This window comes from Apus apus, chromosome 3, assembly GCF_020740795.1.
Source record: "Apus apus isolate bApuApu2 chromosome 3, bApuApu2.pri.cur, whole genome shotgun sequence".
In the NCBI taxonomy this organism is placed as follows: Eukaryota; Metazoa; Chordata; class Aves; order Apodiformes; family Apodidae; genus Apus; species Apus apus.
This window is the reverse complement of record NC_067284.1, coordinates 57,537,828-57,563,121: the sequence shown is the minus strand read 5'-3', so window position 1 is coordinate 57,563,121 and position 25,294 is coordinate 57,537,828. Positions and strand designations below refer to the sequence as shown.

Below are 25,294 nucleotides of genomic sequence, written 5' to 3'. Positions count from 1 at the left end.
GGAGCGGCGGCCAGGGCAGGGCAGAGCAAGGCGAGGGAAGGGCAGGGCAAGGTAAAGCCGGGCTGGGCACGGCAAGGCAGGGCTGCCACGCCCCGTCCCTCCCCGGGGCCGGACGCAGCGGCACCCCCGAGGCGCAGCAGCGGCGGCTTCGCCCCGGCTCGGGCGGGCGGCGGGCGAGGGGGCCGGGGGCACCTTCCCGCCGGGGATGCGGCTCCCCGAGGGCCGCGCCGCGCCTTACGCTCCCGCCCTCCGTCGACCGGGCGCCGCACGGAGCCTCCGCCTCCCCGCGGCGGTCTTCCCCGCGGCGGGGCCGCCGCCGCCCCGCATGGCCAGAGGGAGTCGGCCGGGGCCCGCCGGCGAGGCCGCGCCGCAGCTGCCCACGGCCCCGGGGCGCCGGGCTGAGGGCGGGCGGGCGAGGCCGGCGGCCCCGGGGCGCCGCCGCCAGCCGGGCAGGCAGCCCCGCCGGGGGATGACTCAGAGCCGCGGCCCCTGCAGCGAAGCAGCCGCCGCTCCGCCGGGCTCCGCGCCCCGCGCCCCGCGCCGGGGGCTGCCCGCCCAGCCCCGCACCGGATGATGCCCCCGCGGGGGGCGGCGGGGTCCTGCCGCCGGCGGCGCCTGGCGCCCCTCAACGAGGACAACGGGCGGTTCCTGCTCCTGGCCGCCCTCATCGCGGCGTACCTGAGCGCCGGCGCCACGGTCTTCTCGGCCCTGGAGAGCCCGTCGGAGGCGGCGGCGCAGCTGCGCTGGAACCGGACCCTCCACAACTTCAGTCGCATCTTCAACATCAGCCTGCCGGAGCTGCGCGCTTTCCTGCGGAGCTATGAGGCGGCCATGGCCGCGGGCATCCGCGTCGATGCCCTACGGCCCCGCTGGGACTTCCCCGGCGCCTTCTACTTCGTGGGCACCGTCGTCTCCACCATAGGTGAGCGCCGCCCCGACGGCCCCGCGGCGGAGCCCGCCCGAGGCATCCTGCGGCCCCGGGCCGGTCGTTATAGCGACCAAAGTTTGGGGAGAGGAGCTGCCGCGTTGCCATGGCTACCGGCTGCCGTGCCCCCGGGGCGGGTGTCCGGGCCCCGTCCCTCCTCACCCCACCCCAGGGAGTCGCGCTCCCGCTGCACGGAGCTGCTGGTGCCGCCGGTCCGCTCGCCGTGGCGGCAGCCGGTGCCCCGGGCCGCCCGCGGCGGGACTCCCTTCCCTCCCGCCTTCCCTCCCCAGCAAACTTCGGCTGTTGCCTGTGCGGTTGCTTGTCGGGACTTGGAGCGGCCCGCAGGAGCGAGGGGGGCTGGCCGCCCCCAGAGCGGCCCGGGGCGGGCTGCGCCGGGTGGTCGCTCCGCTCGTTACCGGGAGAAGCAGGGGCTGACCGGGGGACCGGGGCAGCGGGTACCGGGGATGCTGAGGGTAGCCGGGCTTCCGCCATGCTCGACCGCGGAATTGGAAGCTGGCTTTAGCTACCGGCAGAGTGAAGATGCGTGTGGGAATAAAGGCGTGAGCTACGCGAAGCTGTGTGTTCTAGTTGTACCGTGAGGTACGTTCTCGGTACATTGCTGGCTACGGCTGACTGCAGCAATTTGTATCCGATGGGCGTTTAGGAAGAGCAGTACTCTATGAGCAAATGGTGAGTTTGGGGGGAAGACTTTTTTTTTTGGTCTAAAATTACCAGTCTTTACTCTAAAAGCATCATTAAGATTTGTCGTATTGGAGGTTTCCTTGAAGTAAAGCTGTGGCTATCAGCGGCTCTTGGACTACTGCTTGAGAAGTCCTGCCCTGCAGACAGAAGGTCTTAGTGATTTTTCTCTCTCTGCCAGTTCTTAAGTTTTGTAACAAGCCAATTCTCTTGGGGGTTTGAGCATAAATATGCTTTCCTTCCCTTAGAGAGGAAGAAATGTGCAGCTCATTATTGCACGTACATTCATAAGGTTTGGGAAGTGTTTTGTCAATAGTGACTGATCTCTGTAGTAAGAGTCATGATGAAGGTGACTACAGCAGTGTTGTCAAGTATTGTTACTTTTTGCATTGAATAATTCATTTAACTTTTCAAGCACCCTCAATAGTCCAGTCATTAAAACACCGTTTTGATTAAGTGTTAGGCCTTCTTCATCACAAGAACATGTATGTTTAAGAGATCATTACGACTGACCTGAATGGGTGGGGGGAAAAAGGTCACTATATTGACAAACCTGCTCTTCCCTCACACCTGCTGTAGCAAAGAAATCTTTAGGAGATGTGTAACTGCAGATTCATTCACTTCTTCTCCAACCCTGGCTTCTCCTCTCTGTGGTTATTGAAATGTGAAATGTTTCCTCTTCATTTGCAAGTGTCTGTTTGCATTGCCACTTAATCACCCTGTCTGCAGTCATTTGTACCTGGGCAGAGGGAATGAGAAGCTCAGCAGGGATTTTTGGTAGTCTTGACAGGTGTAAATGGCTGAAGCAAGAATTGTGTTTCTCATATTCCTGTTGTGCAACCTACGGCACTGTGCTCTTTTTATAGCCTATAACATCTACATCTCTCATGTGTGAGGTGGAGGCTGAAGGTTGTTTGTCCCAAGCTACCACAGAAGCCAGATTCTGCCAATATTTCCCCTGAGTAGTACCTTCCCTTGGCCTACTCCCTGCTAGTACTTCTGGATTACTTACAGTACTTAGTGGGAGTTCAGCAAGCCTGCTGTAGAGCAAGGTTTTTCTCTGGGTAAGGAGATGCAGCAGAAAGTGGCTCGAAGCAAAGCTGAGCTGTGCTTTTGGGCACAGCAGAGGCCACAGCAGAGCCACTGGGTGTGGGTGCCAAGCTGCATGGCCCTGGCAGGAGCAGCATCCCCTTCTGGCAGAGCTTTTACCAGCTACATGTACAGCTCATGCAGAAGAGAAACTGCTGTCCCTACCTCAGTGCTTCTCGCTCATCTCTTCAAGCTGTTGCAGCTTGTAGAGAGTCAAAGCCTTCAGTGAGCTCAGCAGCTTCTCCATGGGCAAGTTTTCTTCCACCACACAGTTGTTCTTGGCAGCTGTGTTTGCCCAGCAAAAGAAAAAAAACCAACACACAACACCCAGTGAGTTAACTGCTAAATCAAATGTGCACGAGGCTTTCTTGCTCACAATCACAGCATGAGAGAAACCAAATGGTAGACAGCAAGATGTCACCCTTGGGGAGCTGTTCCAGAGCCATGCTTTCTTGGTCTCTCTCTTCCCTCCCAGCCAGCTCATTTCTGTACCTACCTACCTGGTGTACGTATGATTCCACTGTCAGCTCAGACACAGTATTACCCTGGTTCAGAGCAATTTCACTTCATGTCACAGCTTGTTGACAAGGAGAATACTGTCTACTCTCCCTCACCAAGAACTACCAGACATCTAGAGTCAAAACAGTTTGCTTTCCTCAACAACTTTATCAGTTACGTGTGTCACAACTTTATTACTCCACCTAAACATTCCTCTATCCTAGTGAGACATCAGAAAATTTTCTTACTCACTGCTTGACAAACAGCAAGTAGATGCCCTGTCTGCCAAGGTAAGTCACCCAGGGGTTACTCAGCCTCTTCTATCCTCTAAGGGATTCCAACTTAGAGGGGATTTGCTGGGATTTTTCAAGTCCTCACTCCGCTCTCACTGGTTTTAATAAAACTACTAAATCCTTCATATATGGTCATCAAAATATAGTCACCCAGAGGCAGGGCTGCATGTTTTCCTGGAGTTTGTGTGAGCTGAACAGAGGGAGTGAGACCCCGAGTCTGTGAACACAAGGACTAGGCACAGTTGGGCTTGGAGAACACTGCTCCATCCATCCTCCTTGAGCAGGACCTTCGCAGAGCCGAGCAGCTCCCCTTCATGAGGTGCTTTGTTTCCGTACTTCCCTGGCTGTGGTTCTGTGTCCTCCCTAATTACACAGGGATGCAGTGGAACCCTCTGAGCAACAAACATATTGGTGGGGTCTTTTTAAGAAATGGGAGAGAAACTTAAATGTTAGTCTCAAAATGTTGAATAGTCCACAAAGCAAGTGGCTTACCATCCATAAAACTCCCTCTTGATGGCACTCTGGGCATTCAGTTTTTATTACTGCTTTTATTCGGTGGGTGAATAATGAAATGTTGAGTCTGTCTTTCATTAGACACATCCCAGTTTTCGGAGCTATGTAAGAAAATTCTTCAGTCTAATTTCTGATTGCTTGCTGTCAGGTGACACCATTTATTCGGTCATTATTTTGCACTCCCAAGAGGCATTTTCTCCTAGGCGCTTATTATTATTTTTCTTCTGATTTCTTTAAGGAGCAGCAAGGTGCAATTTTTTTGTGATTCATTGGTTTAACTGGCAGAGTTTTTTTCCTTCCTTCCCCAAATACAAATCACAAATAGTTCCCAGCACTTCGTTAAAGACTGAAGCAAAGTATAACTCAGACCAGTTTTCTTCCTGGTGAAATGTTGCAGAGTACAGCAGCATCAGTTATAGCTTTCCCCATATTCTAGTAGCACAGATGCCTTCTGCCTAGTGCACAGGGCAACTCCAGGATGCCTAAGGTTCTGGCTTTCTGACTCAATCCTTGAGTCCGTATTCTGTATCTGCATTTTTCCTCTCTTAAATGTTAGAATAAACATTAGGTTTACATTAGGTAAACATGTATATTAAAACATTGAGACAGTGACTTATTACTAAATTTGTATTTTAAGCTTCCTACACTTAAGTACGTTTCAAAATCCTTTGGAAAATCAAGTGATAATGCTGCTTTATAGAAATCCATACCAGGCACTAAAAATTAGGTAAAAAGAAGTATTCCAATACATGTGATTTTTTTAATGTAGCATTTTTTAAAAGCACCCTTACTGTGGATGGCTTGTTTTGGGATAGAGCATGTGTGGGTCATAGGTGCTTTGAGAAGGGAAGAAACCCTGCTAATAAATCCTCCTTCTGTACAGCTGTGTGAGGGTTACAGGTGTTCAAAGCACAGTGTATGTATAGGTGTGAGCAGGACTATTCATCCTTTCCCTAGCCTTGAGGTATCCTGTTAAACAAGTCAGGATTCCTGTGGACTGACAGCTTGACCAACTGGATGGGGCATGATTTTCTCTGCTGTTATCTCAAAGAGATAAGGCACAGCCCTGCGGTGAGATGGGCTTTGAACCTGCATGAAGAGAGGCCCCATAATGAGAGCCATAATCTTTGGCATGTACTACCAGCTGACTAGCTCCTGACAGCTGAGCTCTCCTTGCTTAGGATGTTGGCTGGGTTAGACCCCCTTCTCCCTGTAGGACCCAGCATACCCAGCACATAATTTCTGCTTGTGCTTCACAACCTAGGCACCATAACCACTCACTTCTAAAATCTCCTCTGGCTCTGTGTTGCAGTCTTCTGAGAAAATCTGGAGGCCATATTTCCAGGGAAGTGACGTGCAAAAGGCAGGCAGCTCAACAAGTGCATGGTGAGGTGTTGGACTGCACTGCTGGGAGCCAGGGAGTAAGCCTGCCCAAGAGCAGACACTTCACATGCTGATTTGGTAATAAATAACCTAGTTGGTTTGAAGGCTTTAGAGGGAAATATATTTACCCTGTCTTCTTCATTGATACATTTCAGGATATGAATCTGAGCTGCAGCTGGGGAAGGTTCTGGCTCTCTGTTCTCCATGAATGCAGTTTCACTGTTGATTAATGCCTGATGCAAACCAGAGTGTGCACCTGAGCAGTATCAGTGTTATGCTTTTCTCAGGCTCTGCAATTCTCTGGGGCTTGTACAGGCAGCTTATGCAGAGGGTTCAAATTAGGGGGCAGTTACTGCCAGAGATTGTATTCTTGAAATAGAAAAAAAACACAACAAGCAAACAAAAAAAACAAAAACAAAAAACACACACAAAAAACCCCAAAACCAAGCAAGAAAGCAGTTGGGAGTGCAAGCAGTATTACTAAGCTGCAGTGTCAGGTTATTTGTCTTTGCCAGCCTATGTGTGGTCTGCAGCCAGCATGAGAGTGTGTTTCAGCTTGGTCTGCTGCAGCCAGATCTGATTCCTTAGGTGCATGTCATGTTTTGATCAATGTGCTGGTGGATATCTGAAAGTTATTTTCTTACCCTTGTAGTCTCTATAAAGAATGGAGAGCAAGAGGCTCAGAGGCCAGCAAGTCAATGGTCAGCCTATCTCTGTGGAGAGAAGTGATCCTACAGTGGTTTTCCTCATGGAGTCCTGGTGCCACAGCAATGTTTTCTACTTGTTGTAGCTTCATGGGAGTATGACCTTCTTTAGGTACCACTGATAGGAATTTCCTAAATGTGTGAGTATAGGTTGGGTGCTCTGAACAGAAAAGTAATCTAAATCACAGCGTGCCGCCTTGTAGTTGAGCTTTACTTGGGAGTACATCCATGTAATTACTTGGGTGACTTGAGGTGTCCTCTGAATGGTCACAATGAAATAATTCTGACCTTAAATTTGTTATATTTTTCTAAAAAGTGGGATGGGAAATCCCAGCACTTTAATTAAAGCCATTTTTAAAGGTTTTTTTCTGAAAATATTATTTTAAGCAGTCTCGAAACTGCTTAGATCTTACCTGCTCCTGTAGGGTTATGCCAGACCCAGAAAGTGAAGCTATTACCATGCTTTGGTCATCTAAATTGATTTCATAGAATGGTTTGGGTATGAAGAGACCTTCCAAGATTGCCTAGTTCCACCCACCCTGTATCGGCAGGGGCATCTCTCGCTGGACCCCCATCCAGCCTGGCCTTGAACACTTCCAGGGATGAGGCATCCACAGCCTCCCTGGGCAACCCATGCCAGTGTCTCATAGTGAAGAATTTCTTGCTAACGTTTAAGCTAAATGTCCCTTCTTCCAGTTTAAAGCTGCTACCCCTGTCCTATCACTACAAGCCCTTGTAAAAAGTCCCTCCCCAGCTTTCCTGTAGGCAGAGCATGACAGAGCACATCAGCTCAGATTGCTTAGTTTAAGAGTTGTTGAGGTTTCTTAAATACTAAACCCTGTCTATGAAACCCTGTTTTTCAAAACACTAACATCAGTACAATGGAGATCTATTTGTTGTTTTATGGCTGGAGACATGAAGCCAAGGGATGACCAAATTGCATTTATTTTCACTGTGCATCTGGACTTGGAGATGCTCAGCTGGAGCACTGTGACTGGACTGGAGAGAGTCCAAAGGAGGGTGATGAGGATGATAGGGGGATTGGACCATCTCTCTTATGAGGAAAGGCCAAAAGAGCTGGGACTCTTTAGCCTAGAGATGAGAAGGCTGTGGGGAGAGACCTTATCAATGTATGTAAGTGCAAGGAAGATGGAGACAGGCTCTTCTCAGTAGTTTCCAGTGTCAGAACAGGGGGCAACAGGTACAAGTTGGAACATGGGGGAAGTTCCATTTAAATATGAGGAAAAACTTATTTACAGTGAGGGTGACAGAGCACTGGAACAGGCTGCCCAGGGAGGTTGTGGAGTCTCCATATCTGGAGATATTAAAAATCTGCCTGGATACAGTCCTGTGTAAAGTGTTCTAGGTGATCCTGCTTCAGTGGGAGAGGTGGACTAGATGATGTCTAGAGGTCCTTTCCAACTCCAGCAATTCTGTGATTCTGTGACCTGGGGTCTCTGAACTGAATGTCAGGCACCACAGCATCTCAGAGCAGTCACCAAAAAACCAAAACCCATCTATAACATCATGGAATAAAGAATTTGCCTGCGTCACATGAGATATGGTCCTGCATCTCAGAAGTCAGGAGAAGTTTTATATTGGCTTTCTGTGTGCTGGTTCAGGTTTGAAATAAAGACAAATTGGAATTTGTGATAAACAATTCTCCATTTTTGCAGACTTCAGGTTCCTTCTAGTTTGGGTAATTGAAGGAGCAATGTCAATTTAGTGGGTACATGCCTCCCACTTAGCATGACATTCAGTTTTAAGTGATATTCCTACTGGGCAGCAAATACCTTTCTTTCAGTTCCCCCATGTGTTTGCAAGAGCCAGGAGACATGATTGCAAACCAAACATTGGTGGTCCAAAATACCACTTTGACAGCTCTTCACCAGCGTGGCTCCAGCCAGTCGGTCTGTATAACTAAGCAACCTCTCCGTAAAGCAGTTATCATGCCTGTAATAGCAGTGAGGGATCATAATTACTGGGCTTATCAGCTGCCCTGTTTGCTGTGGACTCATAATTCCAAATCCTGCTTGAAACCCTACAGGCTGTGTTCCCATGGAGCCCAGCCAGCCTCTAGCCCCTGCTATCCCCCTTTATTTTCCTGGGGATATTCCCCCCTTCCCTTCTCTTACAGTTTATCTAATACTCCCTGATCACCTGCCTTTCCCAGGCACTCTTAATTTCTGCCACCTCCCTCCCAATTAGCATTCCTTCCTCTACTGATGATTTGTTTGCTTGATTAAATTTTGCCTTTGCAGTCTTTCAAGTTCATAACAACCAAAGAAGTCAAAAGTAAAGCTTTACAGTTTCTTTTTTTTCCTAATCACACCCATCCTTTTAGTGTTAATCCTGCTATTGACCCTAGTTTCTTTTTTTCAGTCTAAATCTTTCTCCCCTCTGATTGTATTCGCTTTGGCACAGATCATATACACTTCATCATTTTTTCTCACTTTTACTGATCGGTCATCTTTGCAGGCTCAGTCTTGCTTTTCTGCAAACTTTAATTGCTCTTCCCTGCAGAGAGAAGAGGAAGATAATTCTAGGATAGATTTGTTGGCAGTTCACTTGATGTAACAATATCCATTCCTGATGTGCTGGAAAATACAGAGTCTTTTCTTTATTTTAATGAATGCAGTATTACCTTATCTTTGCAGTTATTGAAGTAAATGAGAATTTTACTTCTTGCCATAGTAGCATCAGGCTTAGAGCAACTGAAAACCAAGATGGAACATTTCGTCTGCAACTTTTAGGATGAAGACAGCCTGATATTATTGGAAACATAGCCTGTACTATCTGAGCTTTGCTCGCCTTTATCAAAAGGGACAGTTTTCATAGTGTGTCAGCACCGAGTGCATATCTGAGTGCATTTTGTGAGAAGGTGGTTGAGGACAGAGATTAGAGTTCATGCTGGTAAACATCTGAAACCTGGAAGTCCTCTTGAGCTCAGTACATCTTAGAAGTGATAATAAAACCTTTCGTGAATAGAAACACTTAAGTAACAAACAAACAGAATTATAACCTAAGGGAAAATTGCAGAGCAATCCAATGCAGATTTTATATCTCCTCAGTAGCCTGCTTCTGCTGAAGCCAATAGCAGACCAGTCTAAAAAGCTTTAAGAAATACAACCTTAATCATTGTATTGGCATGCTAGGTGTATAAAACAAATGTAGGTCTGATGCTGCCAGCACTTTCTGGAGCTTGACAGTACTGTAAGTAATACATCTCTGAGCTCCGTGGGTCTGTTGATGGCCATGGGTGGCACACCTAGCTGTAGGCATTGGAAGGTTTCAATGCAATCTCTCTTGAATCGAACCAAGAGAAGCAAAATGAAAATTAAATCTTAATTGCATGAGATGAGGCATAGCATTAGCAGGCTTTTCAAGTAATTAAAGCTTTGGAGTGCAATAAGAAATTGAACACTTCGATGTTCATGTGTGGGATTACTTATATGGATGAGGCACTGCCATCACTCATGTTTAAAAATCCACAATAAGCCCTCCTTATTCACTGGGGAAAAACCTTGGTAACAAATACAGCCCCACGGTGATTTGTCAATTAACTTTAAACCTTCTGACTTTGTACCACTGCAGCTTCTTTCCCTATAGAAATGATGGACCAAATGTTCACATTCATTCTCAAGTCTTAGGCAGGCAAATTTAGTCAAGGCAGAAAGCAGTTGGGAGGAATTTGACCATGTAAGAACTGGATGAAACTAATTCAGTAAATTTCAATTAAAAGAAGACAGGATAGAATCCTTTTGGTTATTTGTTATTGAATATTCTGTAATCTCTTTTCTCAGAATGATTATTTTGCAAGCAATATATATTTATCTCATGAGGATACATAAAAAATACAGTGTTACTCATGCTCATTGCATATGGAGTTGAGTCTGCTCTAAGCATTTGGTGATGGAAATGACTGCATTGTAAAGATCTTCAATTCAAATGGGCATTTTAGTGGGAAGTGGGGGAAAAAACTTGTGTGATGAAATGGTTTCTCCATTTGCAAAACCTGCTCCTGGCAGAGCTGCAAGGCCCGGGAAAATCTCAGATAAAACCAAAAGCTCAAAATGATCTTGATAAAGTGGCAAAGTTGTCCAGTATCATTATATTTAAAAGCAGTCAAGGGAAATGCATACTAAAGATGGTAGGATTAAATGCAGAAATAGAAAATGAGAAGTAATGGTAGGTCAGTACTCCTGTCACCCTATATTTCTGTTACAGTTACTTAAAATTAGGGCTTTGTACCTTCATGAATGAATCAGAAGAGCTGCCTGAGCTAAAAGATACTTCAGAATTTGCTGCTTTTCTTTCAGCTGGAACGTTTTGAAATCAGGGACTCAGGAAGGCATATTTAAACCATTAAAAAGTTGAGGAAGATTGGTTGTGGGTTTTTTTCATCAAATAGTAGCTATAGAATTTTTCACTGAAATTCAGGAAAAAAATATCAAAACAGTGTAAAATATTATAGTCCTTTTTGTCCTATAGGTTCAGCTTTATAGGCTAACTCTGTCAAACAGAAGCACTGAGACAGCTGTCAAGAATTATGTGTTCTCTGAATATCTGCACAAACACCAGTGGCAGAAAAAAGTGCTGCAAGTCTGTTGTTTTAGCCAGTCAAAAGAGAAGCCAATGATTTAACCATTTGACAGCATTTCCCATTTGTAAGGCTTAGAAAGACCAGGAGAGACATGTTCTCCCATCAGACTTCTGTCACGGGGAAATACAACATTCACCAAAGATCACTTGTGAAATTCAGGTAATGGTGTTTCTTAGCCTGAAAGGAGAAGCATCATGAGATGTCCTGGCACTGGAGTTGCAGTACACATGGAAGTACTCTTCTGAAGCCCATCATGTCTCCAGAACATAACCAAATTCCCATGCCATTATTCTTTTTTCCTTGCAGTTAAAAAAAACTTTTTTGCACAACCCTGTTTCTACTCGGGCATCTGAAATGCAATAGTAAGTTTCAATAAACAGCAAAAGCAGGTGTGAATGCTAATGTTTGAAACACTGCATTTAAAATGACAAGGCATAAGCTTTTTCTTGTTAAGAGTGTTGCTTAGATACACAATTATTCACACAGAAAACATCCTCAGAAAAGTAGGAAAATAGGAGTGGAAGCAACTTCAAAGGATGAAAAATTAAGACTGCAAGATAAATCTATTTTGAAACAATGTTCATCTGGAATCGTATCACGAGATACATGAAGACTGGAGGATGGTCAGAGAAGGTGGCAGCGTACAGCTTCAGATTTTGGACATATCACAAGAGAGAAAAGGAATTGACCACTCCTGTGGCCCATGAGGTGTGCCTTAATCATAGAATGGTTTGGGTGGGAAGTGACCTTAAAGATCATTTAATTGCATCTCCTTTGCCACTGGCAGGGACATCTCCCACTGGACCAGGTTGAACAAAGCCCCATCCAACCTGGCCTTTAACACTTCCAGGGATGGGGCTTCCACAACTTCCTTGGGCAACCCTCACACTAAAGAATGTCTTCTAATTGCCCTCTTTCAGCATGAAACTGCTACCCCTCATTGTATCACTGTATATCCCTGGTTACTGAGACAGACTTTGTGTATTTCTTTGATATCATACTTTTCTGCAGGTTTTTGAAAATAGCTGGTCTAAATTCAGAGAATTGTCCTCTGTCTGATAGTGATATTAGAAACTTCAGTGTTTTAGCTGAGGTTCATCAGTGTGATAAGCCAAGGCAGAAGCTTCTGCACAGAACCACAGATGTGAGCAAGGGTTTGACAGGTCCTGATGATTGTTGAGGCAGGGTTTTAAAGACCACTAGGCCTCTAGTGAAAGGAAGGTTTTTTTCACAGTAATGTAACTTAAACAACCAAGGATCTTGTGGGCTGTATTTTTTCCATTATTAACACCACCATGATTTCAGAAAAGATTGTCCCAAAATGGTGTTCACCCAATTGTTAAGATAAGGAAAGAAAACAACCCAAAGAGAGGACTATCTGATCAATCAGGTGTGGAGACACCTGTGAGAAGCAGCTCTGGACTATCTTAGGTCAGTTTGCAAGGAGATAGGCTGCAACCAAAACAAAGAGCACCCTGCTGTCATCTTTTTCTGGAAGTTTTCCTTTGCAAGGTGGTCTAATACTAACTTAGCCAACACCAACTCATTTTCTTTTAATTTTATTAAGCATGCCAGCTGTGCCAAGGGGCAGAGTAACTGCCAAAACAAGAGGGATTTTAGTATAATCTTGCTTAAGATTTGCACAAGAAAGGTAGCATAAAATCAAGAAAATAGTTTCAATCTTGATTTTTATGACTGTAAACCAGAGTCTGGCCCCAAGAGTTTGGCAGAGAAGACACATATAGTATTTCTAAGAGCAATAAAATGTGCAGCACTGGAAGAAGGTTTATTATTGAGCACTATGTTAATGGAGAAGTTAAGCAAGACTCATGCTGCAGGACACTTCCATCCCTTTACAGTTGGGAGGCAGCAAGAATAATGCCACTTTGCAGGTCCTAACCTTTTTCTGTGTGCAGTTCGAATTCACACTCCTTGTATTTCCTATTTCTCTGAACTTCATTCTCCATTGTTTCCTTTTAGGAGAAGACCCCTAGAGACTGTGTTCTGATGTGATAGGATTAACCTGCAAAATCAAACCTAAGATTGCCAAAGTCATGCCTCACCAATGTGGTGGCCTTCTACAACAAGGCTACAGGGATGGTGGATGGTGGCAGAGCAACTGATGTCGTCTACCTGGATTTGTGCAAGGCATTTGACACTGTCCCACATGACATCCTGGTCTCCAAACTGACAAGGCATGGATTTGACAGGTGGACCACTTGGTGAATAAGAGATTGGCTGGATGGTTGCACCCAGAGAGTTGTGGTCAATGGTTCAGTGTCCAAGTGGAGTGCTTTGGGTTTCTATGTCCAGATGGAGACCTGTGACGAGTGGTGTTCCTCAGGGGTCAGTACTGGGACCAGTGCTGTTTAACATCTTTGTTGGAGACGTGGACAGTGGTATTGAGTGTATCCTCAGCAAGTTTATTGACAATGCCAAGTTGTGTGGTGTGGTTGACACCCTAGAGGGATGGCATCCATCCAGAGGGACCTTGACAGGCTGGAGAGGTGGGCCAGTGCCAAACTCATTAAGTTTAAAAAGGCCAAGTGCAAGGGTTGGTGACACCCCAGGCACAAATACAGGCTGGGGGGAGAATGGCTGAAGAGCAGTGCTGAGGAGAAGGACTTGGGGTTGGTAGTAGATGAGAAGCTTGACATGAGCCACCAGTGTGTGCTGGAGCCCAGAGAGCAACTGAATCCTGGGCTGCATCAAAAGAAGTGTGGCCAGCAGGGCCAGGGAGGTGATTCTGCCCCTCTACTCTGCTCTGGAGAGACCTCACCTGGAGTACTGTGTACAGCTCTGGGGCCCTCAGTACAGGAAAGACATGGAGCTGTTGGAGAGGGTCCAGAGAGGGCCACCAAGATCATCAAAGGCCTGGAGCACCTCTTCTGTGAAGACAGGCTGAGAGAGTTGGGGTTGTTCAGCCGAGAGAAGAGAAGGCTCCAAGAAGACCTTATAGCAGCCTTCCAGTACTTGAAAGGGGCTACAGGAAAGCTGGGGAGGGGCTTTTCACCAGAGAGGGTAGTGATAGGACAAGGAGTAATTGTTTCAAACTGAGAGAGGGGAGATTTAGGTCGGATATTAGGAAGAAATTATTTGCTATAAGGGTGGTGAGGAACTGAAATGGGTTGCCCAGGGAGGTTGTTGATGCCCCATCCCTGGAGGCTTTTAAGACCAGGTTGGGCAAGGTTTTGTGCGACCTGGTCTAGTGGTAGGGGTCCCTGCTCATGGCAGCGGGGTTGGAACTTGATCTTTAAGGTCCCTTCCAACCTTAATAATTCTACGATTGCCAAAGATTTCCAGCCTCAAGCTCATGACCCTGCCCAGGTGTTTCCTCTTCAGGGGTGCTGCTTACCAAGACCTTCGGCCAGAGCTGCTGCTCAGCAGGGAACACTGGTGGCTTGGCACAGGTCAGTCCCCATTTGCTTGTACAAGGTGCATAGGGGAGCAGCCAGCTGCAGCCAGTGGGCTGTAAAACTGACTTAGAGACACTTCTCCTTCTGTCTTGTCTTGGTTCTATGCTGGAGCAGCCTGGCCAGACCAGATCAGCCTCCTGTATTTTTTGGACTACATGCTTAAAATAATGACCTTTAGTAGTGAGCAAGGGTAGGGGGTTTTTTTTGTTAGTCTTTGGTATACTGTGTCTTCTCACACTGTGCAGGGAAAGGACAACAAGCACTACAGCTCAGAGAAAAGGTTCCCTCCTTTTGGTAGATAAATAACGAAAAGGGGCTGCTGCTCCTGGTGAAGCTGAAGCCTCAGTGTTTCTCTTTTTAAGTGTCATTTATCACTCAAATCTACAAAAGTTGGGCCACTTGAGCTGATAAATGTGCCTGCTGAGTTCTCAGTAGAAACTGAGGATCTTTCTTAGAAAGCTGAACTGGCAGGTGTCAGTGCACAAAAACATGCTCAGGAAACCTGCTGCAAATGCACGAGTAGGCATGTTTTGAGGAAAGGCTTTCCCCTTTCCTGGGGATCTTAATGCTTTAGACCCCTGTCAAGGTAGTAACACTTGAGGTTTCTGAGAAGAAACCTCTCCATTAACCCTTGCAGGCCTTGCATATCCTTCACCCTAAATATGTTCTGGCTCAGTCACACAGGACACTTCTCTGTAGGACATGGAGTCCCCTCCTCACCTGCCTGTTGACATGACCAAGTATTAGCTGTACATGGCCGAATCTCCACATGCAAGTACCCTTCACGTGGGGTCAGGCCTCATATTCCCATCTTAAGGAGACAGAGGTTTCCTTGCAGCTTCTTAGCTCCCAACTGGCTTCCCTGTTCCCTTCCTACAAGAGGAAGTCCTTCACCACCACCTGCCCTCCAAGATTTCTTCTCCAGAGCACTTGAATCCTCTCTTCAACCCGAGGTTCACAGCCACCAGTGCTTCTAGTTACTTCCACAGCCCTCTCCATCACACTGCTCCTTCCTGCAGGTGCCTCCTGCTCCATCCCCATGGGGCAGCCCCTCACAGCACCCTGCTGCTCTCCAGAGATGCCCATGGGAACGTAAGCCCCTTCTCCAACAGTGGAAGTCACAGGTTGCCAGAGGAGCTGGGGAATCCTGATGTCCCTGGCCTGGTGGAGCTGCCCTGCTGTCTCCCAGCCCTGGGTACAGGGCGCTGCTGCCCAGCCCTGTCTCTACCTCACCTGAGTAATTTTAGTTTTGTCATTCACCTCTACAGAAAGATATTGGTACCTCTTGATCTCTTTATAGACCCTTCACAACCAACTATTTATTAGCTTTACCTTCTAGATCTTTATTGTCATAGTTGCCAATTTAATAACTTTTTTTTTTTTCAAGGAAGCTTAGGTTGGTTTATGCTGACAACCTATTAATTTTAAGAAAAAAAGGATGCACTTTTAAGAGAAATAAAAATGTGGCCATGACCTTTCAGGCTATGGCTTAAATCACAGTCAGCAGAGAGACACTGAGGGTGCTTGATTCTGGTGTTCACTCATGTATAGCAGCATTTCAGATAACAGATAACCTGATCACAGTTGTGTATAAACAGAATAAAATTGGTACTGTGGAAAGCCTTTAATAATTGCCTGCAGCTCATTGAAACTCCTTAGTGTTCAATTAATCGTCTTCTGTCTCTGTTCTCCCAATGTGGCTCCTTTGGAGTTGCAGTTGTCTCAGATACCTGACTAATGTTTCACCAGTGGAGAGGTAACAAGGAGCAGAAGCAGTGACCTGCATAGTTTCTATCTATGTTCATTGAGTTTATCCTGGTGCTCTTTCAGGTCACAGAATGGACTGGGCACCTTTTCCCACAGTCACCGTTGGATTGAGTCCCCATATGCACATTTTTATGCACTGAGCAGTCATAGGAGTTAAAAGACCTGGTTTATCCCACCCCAGTTCACAAAGCAAATTTAGAGGACCTCTGACCATCTATTCACTGTAGGCTTTGGGGAGAATAAGTCCATGTTAAAACAATGTTATTAAAATGACAAAAAGGTTAGGAAATGCCAGAAACAGCCTGCTTATCCCACTTGAAGGGTATGTATATCACCAAGGATGGATAGATAGATACATAGATAGATGGAGAGAGAGAGATTGATTATGAGTGTCAATGATCCGATAAGCCGGATATGTGGAGATTCTCATGGGATCTCACAGAGTGCAATATTGGGGGTTAAAAGACAATCATCAGGGCTGGTGTGCAGCTTATGGAAGATCGGGCAGAACCCCTTTGCTTTCTAAGCTCCCTCACGCTCGTGTGAAGCCCAGGTGTGGCTGGGTTCTGCCTCCCCTCCCCTAGCGTAAGTCATACAGCAGGTACACCTGTTGAGGGAACCTGTTGAGAAGATCTAAAGGTGATCCCAAATGGTGACATTAAGGCGCAAATGAGGTCAGATGTCATGTACCCACCACACTTTACTGGAGTGCACAACAAAAATTCAAGATCCCTAGAGTGGACAGGACAGAAAGAAAAAGACAGGGAAGTGAGGAGGAGAAAGCAGAAATACAGAGAATAGCAATGATAGGATAGTTACCAACACGGTCCTAGGGTGGGGAATCGCTTCACTGTATTGATAGTGTCACAGCTCTTTATAGTTACAGTTCTTGACCTTAGCCCCTCCTCTGTGCACATGCATGATGTGCCTCCGAGGTGGTCTTCAGGGGGGTCTCACATGGTGACTTCCTCCCCACAGGTCTTCCTTGAACCTCAGGCTGCAGGCATTTGGCTCAGAAGGCTGGGGGATGGGTACCGAGCTGTCTCCTTTTGCGATTTCTTGACAAGCCATTGTTTTGCACCAAAGTTAATTTCCATTTCTAACACCACAAGCTTACATTCCAACAACGCTGAGACATCTTAAATGCTACAAGGTGGGGAGTCAGTCCTTAGTTGTGTAGTCACTCAGTATTTTGTCCATAAGGTATCTAGTCACCAAGGCCTGCAAGCTTCTGTGCAATACAGGTTAGACCATCCTTAAAAGCTGCAGTGGTATTTCATGTCTTCAGATTAAGCATGGCTCTAAGTTCCTTAACACACACAGTGCTGGTCAGACCACCACCATTCAGGAGCTCTGATAGCAATCTACATAAGATCAAATGTGCTTGTCCAGCAACTTAGATACTAAAGGCTCTGGCAATGGAAAAGCTCTAAAAAAATGTACTGTTTGAGCCCAAGAGGTGTATTTTAATAAAGTGGGCTAGCAAAGATGTTAAAGGGAAAGTAAGTTTTTCATTTGTAGTCTGAAAATGTAAAGCCAGGTGTAAGAACTGCCTTTTAGTATTCTCACTCCATGGGTTAAGGCACTGGGTGCAGCAGAAGGTTTCCATCTGCGGTGGTTTTGTCGGCTCTGAGCTGTGACCCTGTATCCAAGGCAACTGTTTCTGTCTCTGGTAAGGAGCTATATAATAAATGAGAAGTAGCTGTGAAATACACAGGTATGACTCTTATTAGAGACAATAATGATGAAATGCTGACAGGTGGAAAAAGGGCTGAAGGGAGCACCAGAATCCAAATGAAGAATTTTAGTCTCAAAACTCAGAATATGGTAATGTCTTCCTTGATGCAGTATACGTGTGAGACAGTAAGACCAACAAGACTATGGAAAACCATGAGCTGAAGCTAGTGTGGAACAGATGTGAAACAAAATTGGTTGCTTTTAGTTCATTTGCCTGTGTTCTTTAATGCACATCTCTTTGGGACCAGCCCTGTAAGAGCATAGTCTTTATGTTGCAAGAACTTCTTTCCCTGTGGAAGCAGCATTCTGGTTATAGGGGTTTTTTAGTTTATTTATGAGAATTAATTTGTTTTAAAAATTATACTCAACAATTTTAATTTATTTTTATTCCATTAAATACAACTGCATCATAAAGAGGTGATAGAGGTGATGCTATTCTCATTCTCTACACTCTGGGATTTAAAATTATTGCCCAGTTGTGCTGACTTGCTGTATGAGCCAAGTCTTATGGTGGGATGCCTCTACAGGAAGAGCTGAGGACCTGGCTGAAAGAAGCAGGGACACATGCTGCCATGGGAAAGGCTGGAAGACTTTCTTGTGTTCCATTTTCAAGGTAACCAACACTTTCCTCCATCTCCAGTTATATATATCTTTACTAGAAAACTGTCAAGCCCTTTAATCTCAGAATCTAGTAAGACAAGGTAATCACCAAACCTACTGGCCTGAGAGAAGAGCTCACAGGTACGTTAGCTGCTATTCCTTGTGTTCTGGTACCAACAACTTTTACCCATTAGAAAATGGCTAAAGGAGAAGAAACAAGAAGCAAAGGGAAGCCTACCACAAGGCACATAAGTCTTCCCATGTCTGTCTGGTTGCACTACCTCATGAATCCATCAGCAGCTTAAGTAAATCAGAAGTCCAGATGAATGGAATAGTAACGTAAAACCTGTTATGCAAGTCAGGGACTCATTAATTGCCAGCACTTACCCTTTAGAGGCTGCTGAAGGATAAATGTTTTTTTTAAGAACTCAGTTCTGCTAATTCTGTTTCTTTGTGGAGAATTATCAGCTGAAATTAATGCTGCCATAGAGCTTGTGTCTGAAGTGGGGGATCAGAGTGGGACAGAATTAACATGAGGGAGATTGAAGTGTTTTGTCTGAGCTACACACAATCATCCTCAAAGCACCTGTACAGTGTATGTCAGGGCTGTGAAAAATGCAAAGCGCTGATGTGCTTCTTTCCTTGTACTGTCTCAAAAGCATGGGCAGTTCTGGGTTATTTGATTTCATCCAGACATCATGAGGTACTTAGACCTGAGCAGGGACTGAGCCCCAGGGCAAACCCCTCGTGGTCCAGGTGGTGCCAAAGGGGCAAACACAGCTGACAAAGGAAGACCTTGTATGAAGAGTGCATAAGCACCATTCTATCTGCTAGCTGTTGACCTGAAGTTACTATGTCTGCCTGGTCTTACCTTTTGTTTGCTTTATGTGAATCTTAGCATTCTTGTTGCCATGATGGGTCCTTCCACCTTGTGTAGTTACGTACTGAATGTTGGTAACATGATGCTTCAGAAAATCTTGCTTAAACAAACTGCATCAAAGATCTAAAACTTCTCCACCTCTCGTGAATGATCACTAGAAAATGCTAAAAAGCTTCAGCACATTTACACCTTGATCCGAACTGTCACTATCTCATTCTCTCTTTTTTTTTTTTTTTAATTAATAAATGTGTCTAGCCGTATGTGTGACAGTAAACCCATTTATTTTGATTATGGTGTTCAAATGCTTGCTGTGAAGCACATGTTTAAATGCTTTGCTGGCAAGCCATGGACGAACAGATGCCTTCTCCATAATGAGCTGGCTGGGTATCCCTAGTTGGCAACTGCAACAGGCTCCTCAGCTTCTAGTGGATATTCCTCATCAAATGAGAATGCTCCCATGAACCTCCAGCCAGACCCAGGTAACAGCTTCATCCCACATGTGTGAAAGAACTGAGAGGAATTTCATGGAATTCCCCCATGTTAAGCCTGAAACCCCAAGGCAGCCTTTGGGAGATCTGCTCAAAGCTGCCTTCTTAGCACGAGAGACCATGGGACCAGAAAACAGAATCTAATGACCCCTTTGGTAGTTTTTTTATTTTCTGGTAGTTTTCTGCAAGTCTTTCACTGTCCTTTACAGAAGAGGCTGCAGGTTGAAGATACTGATGATGCAGTACCATCCAAATTGCTGGCACACGGCTATTTCCAAGTGTGTAAAATCTGGTGTGAAAGTAGGACCACCTCTTTCCTCAGACACCTTCATGTCATGTAAAAGATATTTCCAAGTTTACTTGACACAAATGTGAAATTCTGTATCAATGAAGTACAAAGGTGGCACAAATATATTACCCAGAAAAATACAGCCATTACAAAAGAAAAATCAATAGATTTCAAGAAGCAATCTGACTTTCCTATACAGGGGGAATATTTTCCTGTAGCTGTTTAAAGGCAAATCATGACAATAAACTGGATGTCATTATTTCATTATGCTCAATCCTAAAAGCTCCTTTTTCTTTGCAAACTTTTACTGATGTGCTCTGATGTTGATATTTACCTCCCTGAGTAACTCACTTGGCATTATTGTGGAACAATACTGTAAAGAAATTTCAGCATGTGGTTTTTTCACAGGCCATTAATTTAGATAGAAATGGTTGTTTATTCATGGGACAGGGCAGTCATCTCAGCCCCATCAGGATGGTTTCTGACTGACCCACCAAGCTGTTTTGCAGGGAAGAAGAGCAGAACAAGGGCAATACCTACAGAACTGAGTTTCAGAAGAATCTTCCTGAGGTGTGAAATATATGTAATTCTCTTTCAGAAAATAACAGGTATCAGCAAATAATGTGAATCAAAGTTACTGTATTGCAAGTTTAAGATCACTTTTGCTGTTATTTAAGCATCTATAGCTACAAGACATTGCTGCTTATATATAAAATTAGAGAATAATAGAATTATTTTGGTTGGAAAAGACCTTTAAGATCATCAAGTCCAACTGTTAGCCCAGCACTGACAAGTCCACCACTAAACCATGTCCCTGAGCACCTCATCTACATGGCTTTTAAATACCTCCAGGGATGATGACTCCACCACTTCCCCAGGCAGCCTGTTCCAGAGCCTGACAACCCTTTCAGTAAAGATTTTTTTCCTAATACCCAGTCTAAACCTTCTCAGGCACTGCTTGAGGCCATTTTCTCTTGGTTTATCACTTGATACTTGACAGAAGAGACTGACACCCACCTTGCCACAACCTCCTTTCAGGTAGTTACAGAGAGTGAGAAGGTAATGTCAAGAGACAATTGTTGTAAAGAAAAGGTGCATTAATAATGCTGCTGGATCTTTCCAGAGTTTGGATACTCTGATTTTTCCATTAACTTATGTGGCAGTGTTTTTTTTCCTGCTATATATATCAGTATGCAAATCCTAGTGCTCCCACTTTGCCAGGCAGCTTTGCAGCAGAGTTGGGTCACTGGTCACTTAAAACGGGGCCATGGCTTTTCCTTCCTTCTGTAGTTGTATCAGGTGGGCTCATCGCAGTTGGGATTTGGTGAAGAATTTGACGTGCTGATTTTTTTTAAACAGTATTTGATCTTTGGGAGGTAGACACTTGTTTTTTTTTCTATTATACAGCCTGGCACCCTCCATCTTCACAGTGGGAATGGGATGGGATGGGAACAACAGGCCACGCTGGCTCACATGCATGGGAGCAGGGAAATGGCCCTTCACCTTGTGTCATGGTTTGAGCTCAGGAATGTTTCCACCCACATTTAGAGAGCCATGTTTCTCTGTTAATACCATCTTTCCTCCCTGCGAGGGTTTTTCACTCTCCTCTGAGTGTTTGGTCATTTCACTGAGCTTTCTGGTGCCATCTTCATTCTTTACAAAACTCAGTTGTGTGTTGGCCTAAGTTGACTTGGAGATAGCCCTCCACTTGTGCAATGAGACGGGACCTTTGTTAAGTTACATATAACCTGAGCTTACATATGAAAAACCGTGTCATTCATGCTAATAATTTATTTCCACACCTTAGGTTTTGGGATGACCACACCAGCGACAGTGGCCGGAAAAGTTTTCCTCATTGTTTATGGCCTTTTTGGGTGTGCTGGGACTATCCTTTTCTTCAACCTCTTCTTGGAGCGCATCATCTCTCTCCTGGCATTTATCATGAAGGCATGCCATGAGAGACAGCTGCGAAGAAGTGGTCTCCTACCTCCCAACTTCCGAAGGGGGACAGCTATGTCGGGGGTGGGCAACCTCGTGGGGTGGAAACCATCAGTTTACCATGTGATGCTGATTCTGGGAATCTTTGCTATTACCCTTTCCTGCTGCGCCTCTGCGATGTACACAGCGGTGGAAGGATGGAACTACATTGACTCCTTGTACTATTGCTTTGTCACCTTCAGCACCATTGGCTTTGGAGATTTGGTAAGCAGCCAAAATGCTGCATACCAAAACCAGGGATTATACAGATTTGGAAACTTCATCTTTATATTAATGGGGGTATGTTGCATATACTCTCTTTTTAATGTAATCTCAATTGTAATCAAGCAAGTTTTGAACTGGGTGTTGAAAAAATTCGAGTGCAGATGTTGCCCAAAGTGCCATAAATCAAGTGCCCGCCTGGGACGTCGCAACGCCATCACCCCAGGAGCCCGCCTACGTCGGCATAACATCTCGGTGGACGCTGACGGACAGTACGACAGCGACACCGAGGGGAGGAGGCTCTCTGGAGAGCTGATCTCCATGAGGGAGCTCACAGCATCGAATAAAGTCTCCCTGGCCATTTTGCAAAAGCAGTTGTCCGAGACAGCCAACGGCTACCCAAGGAACGTTTGTATCAATACGAGACAAAACGGTTTCTCCGGAGGGGTGGGTGCTCTAGCCATCATGAACAACCGCTTGGCGGAAACAAGTGATTCTAGGTAGAGTTTTTGAAATTCCTTTTGTTTCTTTAATAAAAATAAAATGGTCATTAGGGTGGAATTATCACTACAAACTACTGGAAAGTTTTAAATTCAGACACAGCCTTGGTATTAATTGTGTATTGGGCATTTTAGTTTTTGAGGGTTTTATAAGTCTTCTCTAATACGCAGTAACATCTTTATCGTAATGTTACGATTTTTCCCAAAGGGGTTTTTTGGAAGAGACTTGGATGTCTGATGCAGAATCTAATGCAATTATAGAAAAACAGTGTGCATGGTTACAGTGGTGTCAAAGCCAACATGTTTTCTTCAGAACATTGTGTGAGCCCAAACTCTGGGTTAAAAGGGGCGAGTTCAGCTCCAGATTCAAACTTGGGGTTGATAAGGTTGGGCTAAACCAGTATCTTACCATTTCTCGAAGCCTGGATCTGGCCCTGAACTTTGTACTCAATGCTCTTCAGCAATTCCTCATAGCAGTTCTGTTTATAACACACACATAGGTGTCTGCAGTTACCCCAACTTCAGGGTGACTGTGCTTCCCTTGAATAATCCTGCTGATTCAATGGTAGAGGATCAAGTGGCCAAATTTCCCTGACTATAAATACTGAAACACTACCTGCTTCCTAACTCTTGAAGGTCAGGGGATTATCAAGAACCATGTTAAAATGCACAAAACTATTCCTACCTGCAGAGTTACTGAAAAAAAACAGTTGTCAGCTTCAGCACTGCCTTCATAGAATCCTAGAATGGTTAAGGTTGGAAGGGACCTTAAAGATCATCAGGTTCCAACCTCCCTGCTACAAGCAGGGACACCTCTCACTAGACCAGGCTGTACAAAGCGCCATCCAGCCTGGCCTTGAAAACTTCAAAGGAGGGGGTTTCCACAACTTCCCTAGGGCAACATATTCCAGTAGCTCATTACTGTCATGGTGAAGAATTTTTTCCAGATGTCTAATGAAATCTCCCCTCTTTCAGTTTAAAACCATTACCCCTTGTCCTATCACTATCTTCTTTGGTGAAAAGCCCCTCCCCAGCTTTCCTGTAGGCCCCTCAAGTACTGGAAGGCCACTATAAGGGCTCTCCAGAGCCTTCTCTTCTCTAGGCTGAACAGCCCCAACTCTCAGCCTCTTTATAGCAGAGGTGCTCCAGCCCTTTGATCATCTTGGTGGCCCTTCTCTGGACCCTCTCCAACAGGTCTGTGTCTTTCCTGTGCTGAGCGCTCCAGAGCTGTTTCATTTAGTTCAAGAGAAGCCAGCACTCACCTCTGGTGTCAAACGTTTGCATCACTACCAAAATGCTCATTTAGTTTATTTTAAATGAAAGAAGTAGATAAAATGAATGCAGACTCTCTGATGTCCTTTATTTGCATCTTTGACTTCTGCAATGTTGTTGCAGAGATTCATTCAAATTATTTCTTTGTGGTTCCCTGGGGGCCCCAGTCCTGTGTTTGTGAAGATTATACAAAAGAGCATTGTTTCGGAGCTCCCCCAAAAGGTGGCTTCCCCCAGAACATTGGTACTGAGTCAAAAATCGGTCTAATGCTGTTGCTACTGTCTTAAATCATATTTAACCTGTGCTAGCCGGAACAGCTGAAGAGCCAGAAGCATCTCTGAGCAAACCTGATCTAAGTGTCTAATTTAACATGATAAATATTTGAGTGCACAGGAATTACTGCAGCTCTCTCAGAAATATGTGCAAAGCTTTTGGATCATTCTGTATACTATGCCACTCCTTTGATGCTGTGAAGGTAATAAAAAGGCTTCTGCTGGTTCCAGCAAGAAATACAACTTAAGCTTTAAGTCTGAGAGGCCACAATGGTCAGCACTTGAACACTCTTGAAAGTATAGGCAAGATCACGAGTCCTGGGGTGACTGCTAAATAAATTGAAAAAGATTATGAGAACAAACTAGGAATATTAGAAATATTTGAAAATATTTCCATTAAGTTTCATAAAGGTATTTTACTCTCGTGTTTATTTACTTTGTTTTGCACGGGTTTGTGGTACCCATCAGTTTGCTTTCCTTAAAATTGTAATAGTGCAAGACACTGTGGAATTTAACCTTCGAGGTTTTGCACATTTGAGCCTTCTAGCTGAAGCACAGCAGTGCTTCTGTCTTTTGCCTGAAGGAGAAGGAAGCAGAGCAGCAGATAAGCCATCACATGTGGATCTGTATCGTACTAAATGTAGACACAGCTTTCATCAAGATACATTTGGCCAGAAACATTCAGTGATGTTTTTGTTCTCTATCTACCTGATACAGACTCAGAATTAGGAGAATGTGGTATGGCAGAGACACATTCAAGGGACATTCATCTGGCAGGGACTTCCCTGGTGGCAGAGACCACATAAGGTCCAGGTGTCCGTGTGCCTGTCTGTGCACTCCATGTCAGATGCTATGTTTGAATGGCCCCTTGAAGAAATAAGCAGAGGTCCCCAAAGAGTTTGGGGATCATAATTTGAATCCCACCGAAGGACAAATTTAAGCAGAATGTGCAGGGCCAGGACATGGTCTGGGAAAACCTAAAAAAACTGACTGCAAAGATCCAGTTCAGGAAGGTGGCTTCCAGAGCTGCAGGGGCCATTTTTGGAAACAGCTGAGGCAGGGAACAAAAAGAAAAAAAAAGTGTTCTTTTTCCCAGGATTACCCCCAGGGGTAAATCTCTTTAACTGTGATGATACATGTGTTTGTTTATTAAGAGAGTGTGTGGGA

At 45.2% G+C, this 25,294-nt stretch overlaps 1 protein-coding gene across 1 annotated transcript; it reads left to right on the top strand.

Moving 5' to 3' along the window:
• Window positions 1-570: 570 nt before the first annotated feature.
• On the top strand, window positions 571-22,861 carry KCNK12 (potassium two pore domain channel subfamily K member 12). The gene is made up of 2 exons (XM_051615360.1): window positions 571-922; window positions 21,692-22,861. Exons 1-2 carry the CDS (start codon window positions 571-573, stop codon window positions 22,585-22,587), a joined length of 1,248 nt encoding a protein of 415 aa, XP_051471320.1. The 3' UTR covers window positions 22,588-22,861.
• The last annotated feature ends 2,433 nt before the right edge of the window (window positions 22,862-25,294 follow it).

Bases quoted from the DNA above. Each gene is read 5' to 3' on its own strand.
- KCNK12 (XM_051615360.1), top strand. From the start codon at position 571: ATGATGCCCCCGCGGGGGGCGGCGGGGTCCTGCCGCCGGCGGCGCCTG. The intron at 923-21,691 runs GTGAGCGCCGCC...TCCACACCTTAG, and splicing joins CACCGTCGTCTCCACCATAG to GTTTTGGGATGACCACACCA.